We start from the raw sequence: 26,730 nt of genomic DNA, 5'->3' as shown, positions 1-26,730 counted from the left end.
TCCACGTATCAGCGAACGGTCACAACGGGGAAACAATCAGAATACTAGAAAACAGCGCACAACAAACAATGAGACTAATTAGGAGAATAGCTAATCGCCACTATGGGATGAAAGAGAACGATCTGGTACGACTAGTCCAGGCTTTTGTCATCAGCCGCATAGTATATGTAACCCCTTACCTAAATCTCCAAGTAGCAGAAAAGACAAAAATCGAAGGCATCATTAGACGATCATTCAAGCAAGCCATAGGTTTGCCGATAAACACATCGAATGACAGGCTCCTAGCCTTAGGTGTCCACAACACGCTCGAAGAACTCATAGAAGCCCATACGATAGCGCAATATGAAAGACTCTCACAAACACCTACTGGCAGACACATACTCAACAAACTTAGAGTAACATACGCATCACAGTATGGCACAAAAGTAGACATTCCCCACGACATAAGGAAGCAGCTTATTATCCCACCGCTACCCAAAAACATGCATCCCGAACACCACAGGGAAAGGCGGGAGGAAAGGGCAAGGGCTATACAGAGGAGATTCCAACGCTCTCAGGACGTGGTGTACGTCGACGCGGCAGAGTAGACGACTAATCAGATAATGTGTACCGTTGCAGTGAACTCGGAAGGTGAGCGTAAGGTCAGCGGATCTATTAAAACCAACAGAGACGAGGTGGCTGAGGAATCGGCCATTGCTCTCGCAATGGCTTCCACACTGGCCACGATAATAGTCAGCGATTCTAAAATCGCCATTTTAAATTACGCAAAGGGGCGCATTTCGCCGGAATCACAGCGTATCCTGGCAAACTTCCGCGGTGAGCGGGTTGTTCATATCATCTGGGCGCCTGCGCACTCCTCCCTCCCCGGCAATGAGGCGGCCGACACCGTGGCTCGAGGACTCACAAGCCGAGCCACCGGGGCGCCGCGGTTGGGGCTGACAGGGGACCGGATGGTTGGCTACAGGGCGATAACTAATCATTACAGATTGGGAAGGGTGCGTTTTCCTCCCGCACACCCAAAATTTAATAAGCAGCAGGCGGTGGCATGGCGCCTCCTTCAAACAAATACATATCCAAATCCGGTGACTTATAATCATTATTACCCAGACCAATATTCGGCCAATTGTAAATTTTGTCAAGAAAGGGCAGACCTGGATCACATTATCTGGGCCTGCCCTCGGGCGCCCCGACAGGGCCAAAAAATTCAGGATCGGAAGCAGTGGGAGACCGTGTTGCTCAGCTCGGCCCCCGAAGACCAACTTTTGAGTGTCCAGGAGGCCGAGGATGCCGCTCGAGCTCAAGGGCTTCTGGCCGCCATCTAGGCGGGGTTGGCCCCCCCCACCAATCTGTCGGCTATTGAAATAAAGGTTATTTCTCTCTCTCTCTCATAAACAACACATACAGCTTCGATACTCCAGTTAGAAGAGCTTTGGCGCTCTTTGGCCATACCTGGCCATTGCGCCAATAAACAACACACATTCATTCATTCCTTCATTCCGTTTAGAAGTGTGACAGCATGCACAGCTCCAGAAATATATTGAAATACGTGTGATGCTGGCTTCAGCACGCTCAATATGGTTGTAGTGATCCGCTCTATAATAGAGTTTGGAAAGAGCTCACAGCGCCTAAATTCAAGTTACCGCTTATCTCGGCCAGTTTGCTCAGCTTTTGTGTGTGTATGATCTCTAAGTTCTATAGCCGTTTCTGTTTCTTTAGAAAACCAATGGGGAACTCCATGAATTTCATAAACAAATTAATCTGTTTATCGGTATCAGCTGTCCCACCTACGAGCGATCTGTCAGTGCTATTATTGAAGCGAAAGCCTTAGATGGCTCATGGGTCGCAAAATACGATGTCCGGCGCTATGGCACCGAAATTTTGTGCCACTGAGAAGTGGCGCCAAAACCCAAGACCTTGGTGGGAGGGGGAGGGAAAAGAGATAAGTAGAAGGCAGGGAGGTTAACCAGAATAACGTCCGCTTGGCTACCCTACACCGGGGGAATGGGGAAGGGGGAAACAAAGATAACGGGGAAAGAGAGAGGAGGGGCGGAAAGAAGGAGGAGGGACGGAAAAGAAGGAAGGAAAGAAGAGTCGAAACAACGACATTTGGTGTTAATTAATGCGCGTTTAACTAAGGAACAGTTAATTAAGATAGAGCAAATTAAGGTACCCACATCCTCGACATTTGGTACGGGAGTCGAACCCACAACTTTTCGTGTTAATTAAGGCACTCGGACATACGACCCTTGGTGGTAGTCAAACCAGTGACCTTGGGTGCTAAGCGAAATTAAGGCACAGTTAATTAACATATAGTTAATTAGGGCACTCGAGCCAACGACATATGACGGGAGTCTAACCTACGACCTATGGTTTTAATTAAGTAGAAGTTAATTAAGACACCCTTAATTAGGGCAGAGTTAAGGTACTACAACCCACGACGTTTGGTGGTAGAAAATACGCAATAGGAAGTAACAACGTATCTCGTGAGCGCGCAGGCTTGCGCCTTCATTCACTTTAGCATATGCTAAAGTGACTATCAGCTTTATTTGTACTATTATATATTACTGGTAATTACAATAAGAAGGAAACGAAAGAAGGCGACCATTTACTTACGAAAAGACGAGGAGTTCGCCCTGAGCCAACCTGCTCTATAGCATTCTACTCTGTGCTTGGGTAGGAAAACGACAGAGAGAAAGAGAGAGAAACTTTATTTTGGTTCCCTCAAGGATTTAGCCTCTCGAGGTCTCGGTCGTCTTGGGCGCCGGCGACTTGGAGCCTCTTCCAGCAAGGGTGGGCCCCTATTCCAGGGCTCCACTGAGGCTAGCTACCTCACTAGCGTGCTGCACTAAGGCCCTTTGGGCCGTGAGCTCGCAGCTGGTAAGCCGACTCTCCCATTGCTCCGTACTCGGGTTATTGTGTTGGTGGAATGATTTATTGTGTTTACATTCCCATGTGACATGGTATAGTGTGGGCGTGGCCCCGCACCATGGGCAGGTGTCTGTATTGTGTTGGGTACATTTTGTTTAGGATGTGTAAATTTGGGAAGGAGTTCGTCTGCAATCTGCGCCAACTCGTTGCTTCCTCCTGCGTTAGAGCTTTGTGCGGTGGGGGATATTTGGCTCTCGTCCCTCTGTATAAGTTTAAGATTTCTGTGTATCCTCCCTCACAAGCGTGTGGGTGATACTCCGGGGCGCGCGACTGCTCTGCTCAGAACGTGGTCTCTCGAGCTAGGCTGTCGGCCCTTTCGTTACCCTCTATGCCTGCGTGGGCCGGAATCCAAATTAACTTGTGCGTAACGTTCCTCTCGGCGAAGTTGGCTCCGCCAAGAATTCTGAGGGCGGCTTTGCTTATCCTGCCCCTCGTGTAATTTCTGCACGCTTCCTTCGAGTCTGTTAAGATGTTTAGAGGCCTGCCTGTCCTATATCCTTCTACTGCCGCCAGCGCCACGACAATTTCTTCGGCCTCCGCTGTGTCGGCTGCCTTTGCCGTCGCACATGTGATCAGATTCCCGTCGCTGTCCACCACCACCGCCGTGGCCGTGCGCTTCCCTTCTCGCGGGTACGTGGCAGCATCCGTGTACACCGTGTTCTCTAGTAGCGCGAGTGTCTTTTCCACGTATTCGGCTCGCGCCTGCCTTCTGCTCTCGTGGAGGTTGGGGTCTATGTTCTTAGGTACTGGCCTAACACTTATTGTTTTTCTTAAACAGTCGGGCACGTCTGCGTATCTATCTACGTGTCCACTCGTGTCCCGTCCCAGCCTAGTCAGGAGCGCTCTCCCTGCAGGGGTGCTTTTGAGTCTGGCTTTTTGCGTTTCAAGCAGGGCTTCCGCCAGTTCGCTGAAAGTGTTGCTGATGCCCAGTTGGAGCAGTTTTTCGTTTGAAGTGTTTTTTGGCAGATGGAGAGCCGTCTTGTATGCTTTCCTGATTATCGTGTCCGCCTGTTCCCTCTCTCCTTTGGTCATCGCGTGGTACGGTAGCGAGTAGATGACTCGGCTGACGACCAGGCTGCCGACGAGTTTGAATGTGTCTTCCTCTTTCATGCCGTATCTTTTTTGGGAGACCCTGCTGATCATCCGGCCCACCTGCTCCGTCATTTTGCTCAGCAGGCTGATGGTGTGGCTGCATTTTCTGCTGCCCTGTAGCCACATGCCCAGGATTTTGATCATGTTCTTTTCCGGGATGTTTTGACCATCAAGCGTTACTTCCAGCGTTGCTTCGACAGAAACTTCTGCGCAGTGAAGTCTTGTTTTTTAGGCTTCATTTGAATTGAATTTAGTTTCATTTGAGATGGTTGAGACTATAGTTGGTGCATTATTGTTGACTATCGGAAAGCTTTATCTACATTATTGCTGCAGGGTATTTAGTGGAAATAATAAAAGTTCACGTGCATTAGTGAAGAAAAGTTAAAAGGGCATAGGTTCGCGGTGTATGCGCAAACGGAGTGTGGATTGCAGGTAAGGAATAAACGCACATAGATTTCCTAAGTTTAAAAAAGTTTTAACAGTATAGTACACCAAGCTGAACTGTTTCAGCGACGCCTAGTTGATTTTCGAGAACTGTAGCAGCTGCCACAGGGGAGCATTGACACCAAGCAATAACAAAGCAAAAGACTGGTGTCCTTGTATACAATGGCACACCATAGAAAGCTATGTCACAATATTTCCTCGACCATAGCTGCGTTCTGGAAGAACAATGCCAAATGATCAGGTGCCAGTAATCACTTTTTCCTCCCGACCAAACCTTTCTTTAGCACGCGCGGAAGGTATAAGACCAACACAAGCACCGACTTGCAGCTGAATTTTTATTACTAAGAACATGCTACTTATGCATATAGAATCTATACGTAGCAGCCATATCACGAAGACACAAAGGGCATAAGAACTGCGTCCCTCAGTGTCCACGTCGCTTCTCTTTCCTTGGTTTCTGTCCGACTACAAAGTTTCCTGAAGGAATACAAGCTTTCACATTTTTTCGTACCATTTCAAGCAGCAAAAAGGTAATCTGTGGCAAGGTCTCTACGCCCAGGTGCCTTTTCCCAGCTCTCAGAGGCCATCCGCAGTGGTAGTTCAGCTGGTGTGGAGCTGTGCAGGCGAGCACGAGTTCGAGGATTTCGTTCTCGACCACACACGCCTCATTCCTTTCTTCTATATAATACGCTTGCACTGCACCTTAAAAACAAAAGAAGAAACTATGATGATTGATGGAGTTTATTGGCGCAAGGGCCAGGTACACTCCGGAAATGTTTACACCCTTAAGCGTGTTTTCTTGTAGCACTGGTAACACCTTGGCCGTTATGGTCTTACAAAAATTCATAGAGGCCGACAACGCAGCTCTAACTAGACGTGCGACGACAAAAGACGCAGTGAAAAACTATGCACTCATTCTGACAGCCTTGTAGGCGCACAAAAATATCTGACAGGAGAGTTTCACATGTGTCCCTGCGAAATTGTCGGATTTTTCGGCGTGCTCAAGGCTGTCATAATGATTACATAGTTTTCAACTACGTCTTTTGTCATCGCACGTCTAGCTAGAGCTCCATTGTCGCCCTCTATAATTTTTGTAAGCCCCTACAATCTGAACGAAAATTACACCCTTTGAGTCGTTTCTTGCAACACAACAGCAATCGTCACCTGTCTTGTCCGCATTACCATTCTTTAACGCTACGAGCGCGGTACTGCCCAGTCACGAACGGCATGCGCGTTATGAGCATGACAGAGCATTCTCGACAGGAAAGTAGCGAGCACGGAGTTTTCAACAAAGGAAACTCAAGCAAGACAGGTGACGATTATTGTTGTGTGGCAAGATACGACCCAAATGGCGTACATTTGTTTAAGAGCGTAACGGTAAAGGTGTTACGAGTGCGACCAGAAAACACCCTTAAGGGTGTAAACAATCTTGCAGCGCATTGCCTAAACAAGAAACTGTAGCTGTCGAACCAAATTTCTAGTTACGGATATTGCTTTGGGAGATCCAAATTAATAAATCCCTGACAAAACGTTTCTTCGTTAAAAACAATTTCTTTCTGACGTTTCATTTTAGTAATAGCATATGCAAATATTAGCAACATAGGATTATTTGAACCCGCCGCGGTTGCTCAGTGGCTATGGTGTTAGGCTGCTGAGCACGAGGTCGCGGGATCGAATCCCGGCCACGGCGGCCGCATTTCGATGGGGGCGAAATGCGAAAACACCCGTGTACTTAGATTTAGGTGCACGTTAAAGAACTCCAGGTGGTCGAAATTTCCGGAGTCCTCCACTATGCCTATGCGCGTGCCTCATAATCAGAAAGTGGTTTTGGCACGTAAAACCCCATAATTTTTTTTAGGATTATTTGTTTCGCACTGAGAGCGTTGACGCTGCAGAAACGTACATTACTATTTAAGACGCAATAAAAATTTCGCGATAAGGTACACAAGCAGTGCCGGGGTCCTGTTTTCGGACAATATAGAACCGCTAGTGGTACAGTGATGGCGTGGGTTAATTATTGTCAGCTACGCGAGACGACATCACAATGCGTTCAGTCGCTTAGGATTGACAGCAATAAAGAATGGACTCGGTAGCGACATTCGGTACGCAACTAACCGTATACTCCCGACCTGTTTCGTATTTAGTGTTCCAATGCTGCGGTACCGTAATGTCAACTCAGACGCAAACTGGTTTCGTGGAGCGCTTGTCGTGGAGACTTCGTGGCTGCGTTCGGGCACGCAATTACCGCGCCGACTCCATCTTGTCGCAAATGAGTCCTGGAAGCAGACAGGCGTCTTTTTACGCTTATTTTGTTCTTATTCTGCGCTGCTCAAAGTCGGTACACGCTTGATGGAGCAGCGGCGCCGCCAGGATTTTCCGCCCGTTAGTTCCGCCGCTTGCATCGTTGCGACGTGCACGATGAGAAGCCAAAGGCCTCGTTCTCACCGCAGCGAAGGCCCACATCGCGCTACTGCGGTCTCTAGCGTTTCGTATGTGCGGGAGGGAGAGTTGTTCGTATGTGGGGGAGTTCTCGCCACAATAGTGCACGGCTCTAAGTTGGAGACGTCGCAACAAAAGAAAACGGCGCTCGAGCTATCTCCGACCAATTATCTCGAGATTAGTTCACGCGTAGAGGGAGATAATACTGTCCATTATTTTCTCAAGTCACACTGTATTCAGAAAGAAGAGCCAAGCAGCACATTAGCTTTCAACACGGTATTTCGCTAGATGAGTATCGTTGTTCAAATGTCGTTGTAGACGAACTTTGTGTATTTATTTATAAAGAGTAACCATGGCTCAGTGTACACCGACTTCTACGGTTACCAATGAAATTGCGCCATTAATCTTGAGCTGTCTGATGCTAAGCGAAATAAGTGTGACGCCATCTAGCTAGTAAATATCTAGGCGACATAATAATCGCCTTAATCGAAGTGCGGAGGATCGCCAATATTCAAGGCCACATAAAACCGGTAAATTACATTTTTTTTTCAAGAATTTAGAGCAAACCTGGGAAGCCCCAGACAGATATACAAAAAGCAATGATCGCGCTTCAGTGCGCAGCTAATCAGCTTCTAAGACTTGTGAGATGTTTGGCGAATCTCGAACCGAATTTACAAAAAAAAGTTCATGTACGCTAAAATTGTTCGTACGAAAAAATTTCAGCTTTCGCCATGCCAGACATTTAATTAGCGAACGCGACCAGCCAATGGCAAAGCGCCTTTACGAAAGAAAAGCTTTGTGAAATGTTTCCCTGGCTCACCCGCTGGAGATACGCATTGGCCAGGCGCTGTATCGACGCCCCCTACAGAGTAATCAGTCTCATTTAGGTATTGTCACGTGTATCAAGCGGAAATCAGGCACTGAATGAAGATATTTCGTGACCAACTCGACTCACAGTTGTTCACTGAGGTGCAGGGATGTAGAACAGATATCCAGTCACCGCGTGCAAAACGGTAGGCACCTGTCACACAGGCTGGACTCATTTTGTTGACGAAAATGTATAATATACATAATACATGCGTGAACAACGTCGGTGGCATAGTTCGCCGACTACGCTGTTATTTGAACAGCGCCTAATTCAAGGCCATAATATTTCAAATTGCAATTGCTGTTGGCATTTAGAGGTTTCAAAATTGCCATCCAGCGTTTTAAGAGAAAAAATTCGAACCAACAAGCTTGGTCAGCGAGTATTGTACCAGCCCAAAATGTCTAAGAGAAGGATGATTAAAATTCGCGTCAGCATTTGATATTTAAGACATACGAAAATGTTTCGGCGTATGTTAGTGCTCATCGCTTAGCTCAGCTGGCGCGGGCGGAGCGTGGTTGCTCTCCGAACACCGCGGGTAACGGACTATTCAAGACCAGCGGTGCGCAAGCAGTTTTGAAGGATAACGCTCTGCTTCAGCTACAACCAGTCATTACGAAGACCTTACTCGTCCCGTGGTTTCCGTTATGTCCTCACTATGACATAGCCCCTCCGAAATTGTTCAGTTTGTGCCAGAGCAGCACTCTAAAGGCTTGTGATTTTTAAGCTGCACTGCGACTGCAACGTTAGTTGTATTCAACCATAGTCCTCTTGAACTAATAACTTACTTTCGAAGGCGTCTTTTCAATATGCATTGTATCTTTCACCTGGTCACGTTTATTAAACTTGAGATGAACTGCAAGAGCATTGCAGTCAAGATGTTCATGTATTTTACGAAGGCATTTATTTTTTATTTGCACACCTTGAAGGCTGGAAGGCATTACAGGAGGGAGTGCGTAACAAATAAGCATTACAAGAACAAAAATAACGATGCTACTTCTAATAATACAAGCAATCTTCAACAGACACCCTAAACGCAGATACATCGTTCAGTTCAACGACAGAGCCGGGCAGGTGGTTCCGTTCGATGGGCGTATAAGTAACACAGCAGTCGTGAAATGGCTCTGTACGGGCGAATGGTACGTGTGCGTTATGTTAATGATCAATTGTACTAAATATGTATGATGCTTCAGAAAGAAGACCATACTTTAGTTGTGCATCAGACTATATCTTACGAAATAGAAGTATACGTGACAATATTTGATGTGAAGAAAGAGTTGAGAAGCCGAAAATTGTTTTAATAGATGATACACTAGATGTGGCATGGATAGTCTGAAGAAATGAAACGTGTATGGCAGTTTTGAACGGATTCCGACATATATACAACACTGTAAAAACCGCGATCTAAAACTGAACTGGCATGCTCGAGCTTAAATCGAATAAGGGTTTCAAGTATTTTAAGTAAGCAAGGCGCCTTGCAAAATTCTTACATAGATACTCAAGTGATCGATTGTTGTTGCTGGGTATGTTGTGAACACAAGTTTACCAAGAGGGGCTATAAATAATATTAACAAGTACATATTTCTCACATTACGTATTTTCTAAAACACAACCGTCAATCAGATAACTCGGAATGTTAGCAGAATTAGTGTAACGTGAAACTAGCATTAACGTGATTTGATTTGATCACGCACGTCTCTTTTCCACGGTCTCGCCTTGCTAGGAGCGAATAAGAACAGTCACAAGCGTTTATCAAGAGAAGCATACTTGTATTACACTCAGCGCTCGCCGAAACAGATCATGAAATGCATGCACAGCATTAGCCACAGAAAGCGTTTTAAGCCCTCTTTTGTTTGTTGCTGTTGCAGTACTATCAGCGGTGCCTCCTCGCGCTTCGGATATATGTACACAGACGACGTTTGCATGTGTGCGTCTCATAAGTCACTTGATGCCGCCAAGTACCATCTTCCCCGTGGGTTAGCAGAGTGACAGATTACCTAATAGATCGACGTGTGCGCATTTCCTGCGCCGAATCACTGTTTTCGATATCCTCAAGAAAGTGAAAGAAATGAAAGTTCCAGAGGGACTGAAAGTTGGACTAAATGGCACGGGTTCAGTTCTGGTGTAATGGTGCCACAGAAAGTCAACGAGAACGGAAAAAAAGAAACAGTGAGCAAGAGCAGCGATTCCTGATCCAAATTTTAATCATGAGGCAAGCAAAATTAGAGTGATAGGATGTTACATTATGTATAATGTGTACACTGACATTAAGTTACACAACGTCCATTGGTGCACTTGCTTGATCGATTTCATTAAGTTTTAGCGTTCACGTTGGGTCATCCATTCCGGTTCCAGTAGGGCAGCGTAGGCCTCAAGTGTCTGAGCCGCATAACGACGGTGAGCGATCTTGGCGCGCTTACGTTTGCGTTCCTCCAACTCAGTAGGGGCGAGGTATTCTGGGAGGAAACGGTCCACACGTGCGATGTGCACGCTCTAGGCTAGTAATGCGTGCAAAATTTCTGGAAATTCACAAGCCGAGAAAAAGAGATAAGAAGACAAAACAGGTTCGTTTGGGGAAGCCGTGGAAACATCGGAAGAAATATCCTAACATTTCTTAGCAAACGAAGTAAAAATAAGACCAGAGGAAGTTGCTTGTAAAGCCGTGGTTTTAAATGTTTTGGCAAGTTAAGGACATTGTATAGCAAACAACCCACTTTTTTAATCTCGAAAATTCCTGGTAACCTTCCGAATTCTCGTCCATTCATTCATTCATTCATTCATTCATTCATTCATTCATTCATTCATTCATTCATTCATTCATTCATTCATTCAGTTACGGATACGGGGCTAGCACACTGTGTGCACACTTCCGGATTTTTTAAGATTGCGGACGGCATGCGTTAGCCACGTGGTACACTGCATAACCTGCAATGATAAAAATTATGTCAAACATCTTGGGGCCGTTAGACGTACGGAGCGGTGGGAAAGGATCAGCCATAAGTATCCACATTCTCTATTGCCACACGCTTGGAACCAGTTAAAGGTGATAAGGTGTAACTTTAAAATTTCTTTTATCATTCCACGAAACAAAGTGGTGAATAACTGAAGAAATAAAGATCAAAGTTTTTTTTAATATAAATTTTTCATCAAAACCTAAGTGCTGTCACCTAAATGTGACATCATTAATTTCAATTTTTGCTTGTATCGGGACATTTTGCTGCCTGATAAGTGATTATAACTTTCTACGTTGAGCCTTTGGTTCCCTCAGAACTCAGTGCAGTGCTTTAATGAAAAACGGTTAACTGCAGGTATACGTACATCTATGCTGTGCATGACATTTTGACGGATCAGAGCGGGAAGCGTTGCCACGCGCACTCCGTCTAGGCCTATTCCTTAGAAAGCTTCCTACTCATGGTAAAGGAATTTTTTGCGATGTGTGAAGCATAATATACCAATACTGTTTAATTTAACCTGTTTCCATTAGTTTACCTCTCAAATAAAAAAAACGTCCTCTTGAAATAAAATATAAATAATTATATTTCACAGGCAACACATCGCAAATATTGCGCTAGAAGTGCGTCACTTGAAGTTGTGCAGCCAGACAGCATAAATAGGACAGCATAAAGACGGCAACATTAAGGGTCGCGTCGAGAGTGACTGCCAGTGAAGAGAGAAAAAAGTATGTGGAGCTGTTCCATTGCAGCTAACAGATACGTGTGGAATATTTTCTAAATGTACTATGAAAGCTGCCAGAGACCTTCCGATAGTGCGCTTCGCTTGGAAACGCCGAGAAAGCTGGTAGACTTAGCATGTGTCATAGCGTGTTTGTGTACGCGTTAGCGGTGTCGACTGCCATGGGTGCACGACATATGGTTTCGGTGACGTGAACAGCGTTTTCTGCATCCGTCTTCTACGTCCCAAATAGACTATTGACACGTGTACTTCTTTATCTTTATCGGGCGACCACTTCTCAGCGCCTAACAAATGTTATCGCACAGCGCAGGACGCGCCTGCATGTAAAAGAAGTTTCTGGAATTTTATCGATGGTTCCATCCGCTGTCTTTTACCGCAACTTGTGTAATCTTATTGCATGTATGCGCAACGCGAATTCTGTAAAACTTTGTGGAAGACACGCGGGTCCCAGCGGTTACTCTGGAACATTCGAGGATTGATCTATAAAAGCCCACGCGCTTGACCCACTCATCAGATTTTCGACGGTCACCGAGTGTGTTCGCCGCTATCGTTGGTCTTTGAGTATAGCCTGCTTTTGAGGGCACAAGTTCGCCCAATAAAACGCCAGTTTCTATAATCACAGTTTGGCTGCCTTCTTCACCGTCACTACTACGTGACACTATGCTATAGGCATATCTGAGAAGTTTTAAAACCTTGTTTTTTTTACATTGTGAAGGAGCGCCTTACCAAAACTGTCCTTCCTTGTGTTTTCATTTGGAAAGGTTGAATTATATGTCTCGCAAAAGTGATGTATGTGCAGGTAGCCATTATGAGCAGCGAATGATGGAGATGCTCAACCCCGCCACTATCAAAAATGTTACACAAAGAGTATGTCGCCTGCAATATTACACTCGCAATGTGACACTGATCTAACTTTCACATAATTTGCATTAATGTATTCCATTTTATTTGCCGGCAAAATTAGGAACCTTTGTCTTTCTTCACCTTTTCATGCCTTGGGAGAAAACCAGAATTATTTTCTCTAATATCCTGTATTTTTTTTTTGCGAGCCCTCGCATCTCTACAGTCTAGGTAAACTGCGACGGCGCACTGAAGAGGAGAGGAGCTAGCCTCTCTTTCACAGCGTCCTGTCGACATGGGCACGCGCCTAGGGCGTCAAACGTCAATCGCCACTTGATTTGCTAGAGGGATAAGGCTAGCGTCAAGTTTCAAAATCGGCACTTGTGGAGGGACACAGAAGCGCTTTCCGGTTAGCTGAGAGCACACGTGTGAAACAATAAGTGCTCGCAGACTGTTTCACTGGCATTTCTCGCACTATGTAGGAGTTTGATAACGTTTATTTGCATTTCTCTTTGAATAATTGTTTTTTTTCATAACAATCGCAAAACAACTGCTACTATTACTCTGTGCATTTGAATTTTTATCGTAATTTCCTGGTCAAGCATCACAGATCACCTTGATCCTCCCCAAATTGCTGCGTGGACATCCGACATTGCGCATCGGCCTCATTTGGTGTTTGAATTGCGGCTTATCTTCCAGCGCATAAACATGAAAATTTCATATATATGTGACTTTTACGGTGGACAAACATGAACATTGGATGAGATCACGACGTAAGTAAACACCGTTGTGCGCATCGCCGTTAGCCGTAAAGCCTTTAATCACCCGCTTCATCATAACCTTCGCTTCACAGCAATTCTGACGCGCGCGCGTTGGATTTGCGAATCTTTTTTCCATGCGTTCTATATGTCTTTAAATGTCAGTTGTTAGGCAGCAGCTGTCCTGTGTCCTCCTTCTGCCTGCTTGTGGCCCCGTTGTGAAGCAAGGAATACGAGGCACATGCGCAACTAAATTGCAGTCTTCCATGCGGAGCTATTAGCGTTCATTCCACTCAGTCATTAGTCACGCGACACTGCACCAGAAGGTCCGAGAGAAGGAAGCTTGCGACGGCGTGAGCCGGAATGATGCAGTCGGTTCTCGATTGATTGTGCCATTGTGCAGTTCCTGCTTTACGAACCTCTGTACAGACGTTCTAACGCTTTGCTTAGGAATTGCAATGTACTCTTCAGTAAAAAAAAATTGTCTCGCACGCTGTGATGCGGATCGACAAAGTCGGTTTGATTTGCTTTCTTTTTTACTCCACTTTTTTGTATTCCTGTGGGAAACAGTAGACAGCAAGTTGCTGCTGCATGCCTGGGTCGAGATGGCGCCAGTTACCGGTAAATGGCTTCTCCCTTGTTGACTTGATAGCGCGATGAAGGCGTTGCATTCGACCCTGTCGTGGTTTCCTTCAGTGGACAGACTATATATGGCATATATGGCAGCGTTCAAAAAAATTGGCGCAAAGAGAAAGCACGAAGTATGTTCAAAGCAAGTGTGAGTAAAGTAAACGAGAGAGAATGGTAGTAATGGTTTCCATCATAATGAATGCCATTGTAATAGTCCAATTTCAACCACCACATTGGAAGATTATTAAGTTACGCTGCTTCCACGCTCTCTCCTCAAGAAAGAGTAATAAGCGAATGACCGCATAGGTGATACAAGACTACGTGGGGTTTTCATTACTGACGATTATGCTGACCAAGCACCATTTGTAAATAAAGAGTCTCTGCAAGATTAGCGAAACGACCGACAAAAGTGCGTCCATCATCCGTCATAATCTTTCGCTGAGTTTTGTGCCCCGTTCATGAAGTAAACTCGAGCCGCCTGACAATGACATTTTTGTTGGATGAAGCTGGGAAATTAATGGTTTTCTCCCGGCGAAGTCTGCGCACAGCGGCACCGCTTTCCATACGGCAACGTTTAAGCCAGCGTTCACAAACAATGCGTTGATGGGTGTGACAATAACGGTTTTACTAATGCCACGTCACCCCCTTTTCTTTGTTGCGCACAGTTTTAGAGGTTATCTGCCTTATATCAGTTTGTTTAAGTGTCAATCCACGAAACATTTCTGCAGTTTGCCTATCAAGGCAAGCTGCATACCATGGGTAACTTTTGTTCAAGATTAAAATGAGCAGAAGAAATAACCTTAACGGTGGCTTTCTAAATAACAAAATGTAAACAGAGAAATGGTATTTTAGCAACGAGCTCTCCTAAATAAAACGAACCCTGGGATGCCGGCAAGCCATTGCGTGCGCACTCCATGATTTCCATGGCGCTAGCGTGATGCTGAGGACCCGCGTGTAGACCTTTGAAAACTTCTAAACACAATTTTGACGGGCGTGGTAATGCGATCATGATTTACTGTTAAATATATTAGTCGTTATACGAACTGACAACTAAGCTTTCGTGTATAGGCAAGTGATAAGACAGCAATTCCGTAATTCTATTTCTTTTTGGTATCGCCCTTCGTACGAATGAAGACTGTTGCTGAAGGCCATTTCGGTGTCAGCGTGCCTGGATGATGGAGGAGTCGGTAGCCGAAGTCAAACAAACGAAAGGAAAACTGTGCGCTGCTAAAAGTGGATTACAGTATTTTCTGTTGCAAGTAATGTTCGGTGTATCGTTTTGCAAATTTTGGGTTGCGAATCTATTGCGAATCATTTGCCGGCAATAAATGCACAGCGCCGCAGCAAGCTTCGCATGAACAACGTTTGATGAATGCCACATGATCAAGGGTGAAAGTTACATATATGTGAATACTTCCGCAATCAGACAAGTGTTTTCGTTTGTGGCTCTACAGTACCAGGGCCCTTAGTCACGACGTGTTTCACACATACATAAGCACAATGCGCAGCTTGCACCAATACTGTTGTAAAACAGTAGAACTAGATAGAGGTGCCATTCGAGCTTAAAAAAAAAACAATGTTCGATGAGGAAAGGTGCGTTGGACTTTGATATTGTTGCGGTTTTTAAGAGAACACAGCTGCGTTGTGAAAGAATTCCAGAATACTTGCACTCTTACACTCACAGTAGCGCGTGTGCTAACAAGCACAGTACTATTGATTTTCACCTTGAGCTTCCAAACAATTTGAGAGATACAGAAGTAAATAAGGCCCTTATAAGTGCAATTAGTACTTCGAGTGGTGCCATGAATTCACAACATTTCTTTCCGTTAGTATCACGCTTCTTGAACCAATTAGGCAATATTATCAGACGGTGTGTCGGTTTTGACTTGTTTCTGACACCCGTCATGTGGTTTTCGAAGTAAGGACAATAAGTGAAAAATAAATAAAACCCAAACACAGACGCGTGCGTGCACACTGTAGAACACATCTTATATCGCTGCCACGCACGTGCTGCCTGAAAGTTTGAACTGATTTAATTTATCCTTGAAACAATTTCGCGAGTACAATAAGTAGGTCGCACCACGGTAACGTAAATTTACGTGCCTTTTATTATGAATGCAACAAATCGATTCTTTGTTTCCTAAGGCACAACAATTCCGCAGTCGAAGAAAGCGACGGCAGCCTCACGCCAAGTATTCAGTGGTCCGCTGAAATTATTCAGTTGCTGCACGTCAGTATTCCGGCATGTAAATTATGTTTTATGTAGGCCGATACAATTCTTACCTGCTATACCTTCAACCGACCTTCAATTATTGGAGTCAAGCCTTCCTGCGTGACATCTTATTTTGAAATTTCTTGTGCAATTCATTGCGAAAATCGTACGTAGAAAATGAAGCATGCCGCTTAGAAATTGCTCCAGCCGTTACACTTGCAAAGTGGTTGATCAAATTAACCAACTTGTTCAGCACGTATGTCTACCGTTCGTATGATGCTCTACGTCTTCCACGTAGACGTTGATCTGAAGGTGATGCGAACAGCACGTAGAACTTAAACGTAGACCATTTGAGCAACTCCTAGTTTTGCTAGTAGACGTGCGTCAAATGAATGGCAGTAATGTCTTAGGCTATAGTGTCGTTTCAGTTGCTTCAAAGAATGTAGGACATGATCTATGTAAACATTACCCATCCCTTACACACGCGCATGCGCGTTTGCCCCCCCCCTACCCGCCACAAACACACACACACACACACACACACACACACACACACACACACACACACACACACACACACACACACCAAGCGTGTGTGCTTTTTTTAGACGTTGTACCTGTCACTCTAATAGTAACAGGTGTCTGGCTGTTCTACTCAGCCGCGGCTGTGGAGGATCGCGTGTAGTCAATGAGGCAGTGAAAAAAAATTATGCGGGAAAATTCAATGGCGTGACGCTGTACCCGCCAAGATAGGTAAAATCGGCAGCGACCATTGTGAAACTTGACAGCACAGTCCGTCGCGGTGAAATGGAGTCAACATTGCTCGAATCCGTTCAGTGCATTCGCAACAAGCTCCGAGACCGGGCTGGTTGGTGTTCCACGTTACCGCGAACTACGGTGCACACTGCGAGGAGGGCAGGAAACGACGATTCGTTTCCTGTGCTTCTCCCGGTGTGCGCTGCGGTTCACTGCAACGTTACATTCGTACGTTCTATAAAGCAACCTGATGTGCTTACATCGATTCGATAAAACACCGCAGCATTCTCTGCTTGCGTCCAATCTGATTATTACGGAGCTACGAGCCTGACGGCGTAAGGGCTGATTTACGCTCGAACCGCCCATCGCCGCAAGCCGCACCGCACGCTTGCGGTCGCGCGAAAAATTGCACGTATCAAACACTTGTGCACAAATTTCGGTTTACAATATGTAAGGTATACACTGTGCACACAGTGTAAACCGAAATTTGTGCACAAGTGTTTGATACGTGCAATCTCTCGCGCGACCGTACGCGTGCGGTGCGGCTTGCGGCGATGGGCGGCTCGAGCGTAAATCGGCCCTAAGAGGGTGAGGTACCGCACTCGTGTATCTTCTCTGCAGCGAGTGTAAGTCTAAAGCGCGAAATCAGAGACCACTCGAAAACTGACCAGAAGAAACATCGTTATCAACAAAGCACACGGTGCTACAGTATACATATGTGCATAAAAAAAAAGAAAGGTAGCGCTTCCGGTTTGTTTGAAGTAGCCGGTCCAAGTCAACGTAGCTGCACTAGCGATAAAGGAGCTAGGATAAATGAGAAAATTCCCCGCAGAACGGAATCTTACTTCACGGCTCTCCTACATCATGGATTGCAGCTTAGATTCCCTGGCATATAGAATGCGAGACTGGCCATATCTTATATTTAAAACTAATGTCGTTTTCACTACCACCCGCAGCAGAAGGTAAACGCGCGCTCCGAACGCGTGCACAAAGCCCCCCGTTACTCACCCGAATGGCGCGAGAGTATCCTTCGGTTCGCCCCGGAATGCCGAGCGTGTCTGGGGACCCTGCTGACACTGAGCACTGGGCCGGCGCACGTCGCCGCACTGCACGCTCCACACGCACACGCGGAACCACAACAACGGGGCGGCAGCATGGCGCACGTAGCCTGCGGCAAGCGCTGCTTCAGATCCTGAATGACCTTCAGGTTGCGCCGTATCCTGCGCAGCTCTCGACGGTACTCCTCCATCCACTCGGCGCACGGTTCGTCCTGGTAGAGCTGATCGGGAAGAAGCGCGTCCGTCGTCGTCATGTTTCGGCGAGCAGAGGCAACGACTCATAGCACTGGCATGGCGCTGTCAGTCGCGCAGCAGGTGAATTGGGGCAAAAGAAGACAAGAACTGGAGGTGGGACAGTCGCATCATGACTGGTACGTGTGCCGATATCTGCGTCGAAGCTTTCGGGAGAAGTTCCCGCTACACAGCAATTACTGGCACGACGGGTCAAACGTTAGTCACGCCTTTAACAAAGACGGCATGGTTTTCGTGAAAAAGCAGTGTATAGCACAGGAAGGCCTGCCTAGCTTCCAGCAAGTAGGTATTCGACTTGTAGCACTTGCAGAACGCCAAGTAAAGTGCTCCGTTAAATTTGCCATTTTTCTTTCAACTAATCTCGCAGTTAATTCCACCAGCCCTTGCAACACGTATTTCATGTCTAGACGCACGCACCATTTTCATACGAGCGCACAATGGGGATGCCCGCGGAATACTTTTCCACAACACACTAAAGCCGCTTGTCCACTCCACGTCGCAGGACGGACCGCTACTCATGACAATGTAACACAGCATCCTAAAAGGGTACTAAAGGAAAGAACAGTCACGTTGAGCTGACAGGCAGTGGAAGAAACGATGAATTCAATGCGGGGTCGCATCTGCTTCTTTGTCGCTGCGGCAAAGTCTGACTTCTTCAAAGCACAGCACGGTGCAAAGAACTAAACACTCCAATCACTGAACACTGCAAAGTTTCACTGAAGCGCTTGCACACCAGAGAACTGTCATAGCCTTCGGACCACGTATGTCACGCACTCAGTGACAGGCGCTGATCTGCATCCTCGGTCGGTTGATCGGAGCTGCCCCCGGTCGCACAGGAGCGCGGTGTCAAGAGTCCGGAGGCAGTGACCGCGACGAGCATGTGTTCGGGCGAAGAAGCGCCGAACGCGTATTGCACAAACTTGCCGGCAGCAGCACAAGCAGCATGCACGTCGCGTTCTCGTGACGAGCCACCGCCGCCGTTCGACTCTTGGCGCCGCGAGGATCTTCCTCCGAAGTGGACCTCATCACGCGAGAAACCGCAACGCACGCGGCGGTGGGGATTGCGGAACGCCTCCTTTCCCACCGTCCTCCTCGTCCACGATGCGTCCTCCCCTCCTGCGGGTTCGCCGTAAAGCGCCCGACGGACGCCGATGGTGGCGCCGAATACACGGAGCGGTGCGTGCCGGAGTCCGACTCCAAGGCGCGCGATTTGAGTCTGCGTTTGTTCGCAATAACGGGCGCTGCATGAGCTCCACCACTCCTTCTGCTGAAGGTCGATCGCCGGCCGATAGGTTCGAAAATACGTTTTCACTTTGTGCGTGGTATCATTGGAGCACTATACAGGGTGACTCACATAACTTCAGCCAAACACTAAAAATATGCAAATGCCACTTCGCTGGAGAGAATCAAGGTAATGTTATTTGACGTCACTTGAAGATACTACAATTATTTTTTTCATTCAACCTAACTGATAAGTCCTAATTGATTGGTAAACTCCCAAATATTGTAATTAGATGAAAGGTGTCCATGAGAAAATTGTAGAGCGACACGAAAAGCTCCCGATACAGCTTTCTGTTGCCTCAATACGTGCTACATAATGGTATTTTTTCGAGCGTGAAAGAAGCCCGCAGTTACACGCAAACTGCCTCAAGCGGCCAGTCTAAGTCTGCAAAGTTCTTGACTTGGGCCGAAATTTTCGTTGAACCCTTTCCTCCATGACGTGGAAAACATCGCTTTGTGCAAAAGTGTCTAGGCGGGTTCCTGAGGAGGCAAGACAGTTTCATTTCTGAATGCGCTGAAACACTACCGAGACATCATGGAAGCAAAATAAAATAAAAGCGCCTTGGGCGAATAGTAGACTTTGGTGCCTAGCGTCCGAAAAGGAAGGTTTTTTCGTGCTAGTTCATCAAGGTGAATTTCTTGAGAAAGCCGGCGCCACCGTAGAGGTGAACTTTGTTAATGTAAAAGAAACGCCTGCCAAGGTGAAACAGCGTGCGCTCGAGCTAGTGAATGACCTCACTTTGAAAGCCATCGCTGGCAAGTTAAAGAAAAAAGCCAACTGGTGTGCTATGCAGGATGCGCCGAGTTTCTCGTTCACCCGAGTTTTACCCGAGTTTGCTCGACGGCAGTCAGTGAACGGAGATAGCGCGGAACGCGCCGAAGGTGCAGGCAGAAAAATATGTAGACAAAAAGCCGCGTATGACAACATGAGCGCACTCTGCGCGGCACGCTGCTTCCACGTTTAAAGCGCAGAAGGCTGCACAAGGAAACGCGCCAGCGCCGCGTATTGTTGTCAATGGATTATCGCAACTTAGCGATACCGTGACTGCCCCGCTGTCTGTCTGCACACTTGCCGTGAGCCGCTTGCCACGCCTTTCCCGGGCGCGTCAAGGGCGTGCCTCATCTTTCGGGCACTGTCTTTCTATCCTCCATCGAATGCGAACAGGCTACATGCGGCGCATTCTTGCACCTACACTTTCACTCAAACGAATACGTTAAAATACAACAAATAACATAAGGAACATTTTTATTTCTTTAGGTATCTGTTTTTCGTTTTCAACGGAGATTTCAACGGAGATCGAGCAAATTATTAAATTTTGCACTTCTTGCCGCGAGTGGCGACAGCGAGGCGAAAGCTTAGAAGCGGTACACTGAAGCGGGTCGCACGCACGAGGGCGTTCATACGGTGATAAGCCGCCTAGGGGCGCTGCAGTGCTATTCTCAATAAAGTCGGTCATGATCCATGGAGGGTCATGACCACTCTTTCTCTATTAGGGGAATAGAAACGCAGCGCCGCGGTACGGCTGTTCATCGCAGGCGCTTCACTAGGCTATTGAGGCCCCCGCTTTATCGACTAAAAACGACACAACAGCTGTCGCTGCAAAATGGTGGTATGTTATTTTAGAGTGCGTAGTGACGCAGTTCAGTGAAAATGTACCAGTTTATCATTGTGCGCGAAGCCTCTGCGATACATTGCGAAAAGTGCGTGCTTCCTCAGCGACACAATTTATCGCTTGTCATCGCTTGCCCAGTGAAGGCGCCTCTGAGCGCATGTACGCAGTATATGAGTGTGTTGTGCAGTCGAAGGTGCTTGCGGATTACCTCTGCTGGAGCCAGCAGCGATCGCAGATGGATATCGTAACGACACCGCAGCACTCGCATTTTGGCAGGTGAGGGCTCTTGTGTGCAGTTATGAAATCAGATTTCGAACGGAGAGAGGTGTTGGAACTGTTGAGTGCGCAGTGCTTGTGATGAAGAAATGCCATAGCACTGAAGAGCGAGCGATTCTCGGACGCTGATCGTGTTTACGACGCTGTGGCTCCGTTTCATCACCGATGACAGAGCAGCCATCTCAAACGACTGCTGCAATACGCATTCCTCAGCATCGTCGTCCCCCTCGACGCATCGACGCCTTGCAAGCAGCTACAGTGACGTGCCGATAATTATTTACTGTGCGCTACGCGCCACAATGCAGGCAATGAAACCGTGTTGTGCGGCCATCTCAGCCCGAGAAGATGTATGCATAAGCCAGCGACAGTCAACGCTTTGTTTTTGATAGTGGTGCTCAGTACATCACCGATGACAGTGCGTTGTGCGTGTTTTATGTCGGCGGTCAAGATTGTTGATGCCTCTCAGCTAGATACCGCGTCGCTGTTGCCGGAAGATAAGTTGGGCGTGGCCCAACTGTAGTGGGTGCGCGCGCAATAGTTACATGCCTCGCGCGGGGCGTGACCTCTGGTTTTGATTGACAGGTGAACTCGTGCTAAACTCGTACATCGCGAAACCCCCTCCGAGATCAACTCGGGAACATGGCGGCGGCAGCAGCAGCCTCTTTCATTGCATCCAGCGGCAGCAAGCGTCAGTATGACCGTCCGGACCCGTTCACCTGCATGACCGACGGGGAGTTTCAGCGTCATTTTGGCCTGTCGAAGACATCAGTGTGCTGGCTGTGTGACGAGCTAGGCGAAGACTCTCGTCTGCGGAGACAGCGTGGCGGGCTTCATTCGCTCACCGTCGTAGAGCAAGTCATCTGTGCCCTCCGTTTCTACGGGACTGGGAGTTTTCAGGGAAGCGTCGGCGCCGAGCGTTACATTGGACGCCATCAAACTACTGTTAGCAACTGTGTCAGAGATGTGTCTGACGCGCTCATCGATGCGGCAGTGCGTAAGCGGTCGCTATAGCTTTCCAGAATACTGCGGCGGAGCGGGCATATATAAAAGAATGCTTCCTACTTCGTGGGAACATTACGAACGTAGTCGGATGTGTCGACGGGACGTACGTAGGAATTAAGGCGCCTTCAATGTCGGCGTTACTGCGATTAACATACTTTTTCGCTGGTTGATCACTTTTTGCCGATTGTTCTCCTTGTCTGTCAGGGTGCCTTCCAAATGGCTCACTTTCTTGGGAAAGAGGTTAATTAAGTATAAATAGATAAATGGATATCACAAATTGTGTGAAGTAACCTATGAATCCTAATCTCATAAAGAACTTGGGGTTCTTCATTGGTGAAGTTACTAAGCATGCAAAATGCTGAATTTTGGTCATGCGTAATCTATCGGCCGCACTATGAAACAGCGAGGCATTGCACAATTTGTTGCAGCGCGAGATGTGGATGTTGCGCCAAGCCGGTTGTGCCTATGCATTTGTGGCGGAATGAAAATGCATTGAGAATCTTAGTGTGTTGGCTTGCATGAAGAAAATGCATCTTCTTTTTTGGGGGGGTGGTGTTATTCTGGATGGATAAATTGTATATTTACGTCTCATAATGGGGCTCTAATTCTTAATGAGTAGAACAATGCACATCCGATGCTCTGCAGAACTCTCTGTACGTGAAGATGTCATGAACCACCAAGGTAAAATTACATATCGGGAGAAATGTGGTGCAGATGTCAGTGAAAAGTGGGTCTTTAACCCATCATGATAAAAATAAAAATTGCAGAGCAAATAGACCATTTGTACAGCTTTAGAGCAATGATTACACAAAACGTGATATGCCCAAACGAGTAAACGCTTGCCGCAATGCCAAAGTAGGCTGAGCGACATGCAGCATATATTGGCATTGAACATGTCTCGTAACCGTTATTTTTATTGTAAGCCCTCACTGTGACACCTTTCCCTCCAGCACTCCCTTTACTGAAGCGTGGCACTGTCTTTCCATTGATGTCATGATGATAATGGTAACGGCAGCAGCAAGGCTGGTTAATGCTTGCCTCTTTGATTCCTGTGAGTTTAGTGGTAAAGAATATGGCACATGCATACATACAGCTGTGCTGCAAAATTTAACATTTGTGATTTTTTTGAGAGCTAATTTGTGTTGAGAAATTTCAAAGATGCGCACCATTGTGGCCTAATAACTAGAGCATTGGTGAGGTTGAAGACGGTGTATTGGTATAGAAGCTTTAAGTTTAATTGCACAACAATTCGACGGGACACAAAGAGAAATACACACAGCAGAATGCTTTGCTGTGTGTGTTACACTTCTTCGTATGCCGTTGAATTGTTGTGCGATCCAACTTAATATAGAGCATTGGGCTTCTTTGGTGCAGGACCGAGGAAGTGTGAGCTATTCGACAACATGCCAGTGCCTTGCCACACACTTATGGAAGTCGGAAGGTTTGCAAACAAAGCTTTGCTTTCAAATCCACCTGCTCATGTAATACAAGCGCTGATTGAAAGAACCATCACACAAAAATAATGGTGAAATCAATGGCCTGTGAAAAGTGTAATTTGTATATAGACAGAGCCAATTGTCATGTTGATTAGTGTGCCAGCAGCTGAGGTGGCCCCGCACCTTCATGAGTCTCTACTGTCAGCACCACAAACCTATTTTTGTTCGCTGCAAAACAAATGCTTCACCCTACAATCCCGTCTTATACGAGCTGATTGCATCCTATGTCTACAAACATCATATTTTTGTCCCATTACGCAATTTTCTACCATCCTCGGCTGTAGTTCTCTCTCCTTGACATCCATTCTGTCATGCTTGTGTAATCACCTGATATGAATTGGCAACAACAATGAACGTGCATAGCCTGCCTGCTGATTCCTTTCTTTTTTCTTAATCTCAACTAGCATATCAGTTGCCACGGTTTACTACGCCACTGTCTTCCTGCCTTAATGCTATCTCCAACAATTTTTGTTACTTCGCTTTCTGCACAGTCCTTGACATCTCAAGTTTCTTTGTTAACCTCCAGGTTTATGTCCCATATTGCATAACCAGTGGAATGCAATGACTCTAGACTTTTTTCAAGGATATCGGTAACGTGGCGATCACGATTCGGTAATGCCTTCCATGTGCTGTTCAACCCATGAAATTTTTGTATGAGTTTCCTGCTTTATATCAGTACTTGCTATTGATATTTCACTTGGATAAAGATACTCTTCCATAAATTTTGCTGGCTTAATGTCACTCATAAATTTCTGTTATCTCACCAAGTTAGTGAAGGTTACCTTCATCTTTTTCATATTTTCGCGGGCCCACTTGCATGTAAAAGCACGAACACTCATTGGTTCTCACTGCCTTCTTTAAACTGCTGAACATTCAGTTCGTTACTACGAAAGTGACTTAATCCGTGTACTCTTATTATGCTAAATATGAAACAGTAGAAATACACTTATCTGCAGTTTGTCGATGTCTCCTTCACTGTGTTGGTAGCGAGATCCATCGTCGGCACCACCTCCTTTTCGCATCGTAGCTATATAGGATGTCTGCCTTTTGCCCACACTATGTAATGTTCATGACGCTCCCAGTCACGCAGAGTGGAGGAACTCAGCGCACTCGCAGAAGCAGCACAGGACAAGTTGTTTCTTCAGCACTTCGCCGTGAACAGTAGGCGCGCGTTGCGATGTGTAAAATCGCCGAAGCTATTGGCAGTCTTACCGGGTGCACGGGAAGATTGCCCACGGAGGAACAGAACCATCCAAGAAATAGTGGCCATCGTCGAGCCTGATCACTACGTCGCGCACTGCAAGCTCGTTGTACGGGTTTGTTTACACTGGGCCTCTCTGATGCTTAGCCGCCATGCTTGCCCGGTGAATGGGTGTGATGACGCCACTACAGCGTTCCCTCGTGGTATAATGCGAAGCGTACTAAATTACAAATTAGTCTAAGACGCATTCAGTGCACATCTCGTAAGCTTCAAAATGCTTCTAAACCACGTTAAAGTAACTAATAATATTGTACTAAATTCATTTGTTTTACAACTTGCTTCTGCATGTAATGCACTCGGTGGAACGACAAACAAGGGAAAGAAGGCACGACCATGCACCGACGGTATGATTACGTGAGCCCCAGTTTGTCGACCGCCCAGAAGGCAACGCCCAAGGAATGATAGCCAGCCAGAGTGAATCTAGATAAACCAATGAAACTGGAGGCTTGTCGAAAGATAAACTGTGTCTCGGTACCATTCGTGCTTTCATCTTGGGGTGTCGCCAGAGCTCGTGAAGATCCCGAGTTTCGCCAAACTCGGCGCATCCTGCATAGCACCCCTGGTCACCTTCTACACAGCCAACACACACAAGTAGGACATGATATTCCGGGTTGTACTTGCCGAGTAGGAACTGTAGACGACGAGCTGCACGTCGTCTCCGCTTATCTGCAATGCTATCTGGATTTTCTTTACATAATTGACCTGCATGTACTGCTGAATTTCGGCTTTGTTGGACATTCTAGTTGGCCATAGACATGAATGGTGTCTGCCTCTAGTATAGACATGCCAGATCTGCATTATTCTTAGCCTCAGGATTGTTTACTCAAAAGTGTAAGGAAGTGTATGACGATGATCAGGGTTTTCGAAACAACTGTGAGGTTTCATTGAAAGGTTTCTTAAGCTTCTAGCGTTCCATATCAAGTCGACTTTCCTTGGTTGGGAGGGCCCTGTATAGGTTGAAAAATCGGGTTTATGCATCGGTTCGAAGGTAAGTAGCGCCAGTTCTCTGCAATATCTTTCTGGGGAAAAGTCGACAAAGCTTTGAAAGTAATTCGAACGGGCTCGCAATGAACGTCTTCCGGTACGTAGATGACTATATTATAATCGTAGAAAGGTGTAATGCTACCAATAACGTGATCGATAGTCTGAAATCATTTAGGGAGCAAGGACGTAGCCTAACATTCACATGCGAAGGGCCCTCAAAAATGATTTTTAAGTTTGTGGATTTACTGGGACTACTTATGCTCAGAATATTCCCCTCATTCCTCGAAACTGCCACTTTCCTTCAATTCTGCTAAGTCTAAATTCATACACAGTGGCTTCGATGTTTCAAGCCTCAGGTCTCCAATTATAAAGTAATGTGAGCGTGAAATGGCTAAAAGTGTTAATACACAGATTGACATGCTCAAAAAAGCCAGGCATTCTGACAGCGTGCTATTGTTGACTTGTGGGAAGCTCATACGAGAACTGAAGCTTGCCATGAAGGCCAAACATGTAGCACCAAAGAAGGAAAAGGAAAGGAAGAATAGCTCGTATACCATATCTACACCAGCTTTCACGCAGGTCGAAAAAGATGGAATCTTGTCGTGGTTCTGGTTCTCCCAAAGAAGAAAGTGGGAAGCGCCTGCACAGTAGTACGAAAAAGCGTAGAAGAAAGCGCAAATGCAAAGTAGGTCTGTCTTGTAATTAGCGCAAGCAAGCTCTTGTGCCAGTTGGTGCATGATGAACTTGAAGAAAGGTAGCTGTTTTGTAAGGTACACTAACATGCTTGTGTCTTGCGCCATTACCGTAGCATACAACAACCCCATTGCATGCGGTCAGATGTTTGCTTGTT

General features: G+C 46.4%; 1 protein-coding gene across 1 annotated transcript in view; it reads right to left on the bottom strand.

Moving 5' to 3' along the window:
- Positions 1-17,921, bottom strand: part of dachs (unconventional myosin-IXb-like dachs) — a 505,117-nt gene extending 487,196 nt beyond the window's left edge. The window contains exon 1 of the mRNA XM_070523093.1: positions 17,666-17,921. Coding sequence (XP_070379194.1) covers positions 17,666-17,906 — 241 coding nt within the window. The 5' untranslated portion in view covers positions 17,907-17,921. The remainder of the gene's footprint in view (positions 1-17,665) is intronic.
- Between the last annotated feature and the right edge of the window lie 8,809 nt (positions 17,922-26,730).

This window comes from Dermacentor albipictus, chromosome 8, assembly GCF_038994185.2.
Source record: "Dermacentor albipictus isolate Rhodes 1998 colony chromosome 8, USDA_Dalb.pri_finalv2, whole genome shotgun sequence".
NCBI classification, from domain to species: Eukaryota; Metazoa; Arthropoda; class Arachnida; order Ixodida; family Ixodidae; genus Dermacentor; species Dermacentor albipictus.
Note: the sequence above shows the minus strand (reverse complement) of the source record. Positions and strands in the feature narration are given on the sequence as shown.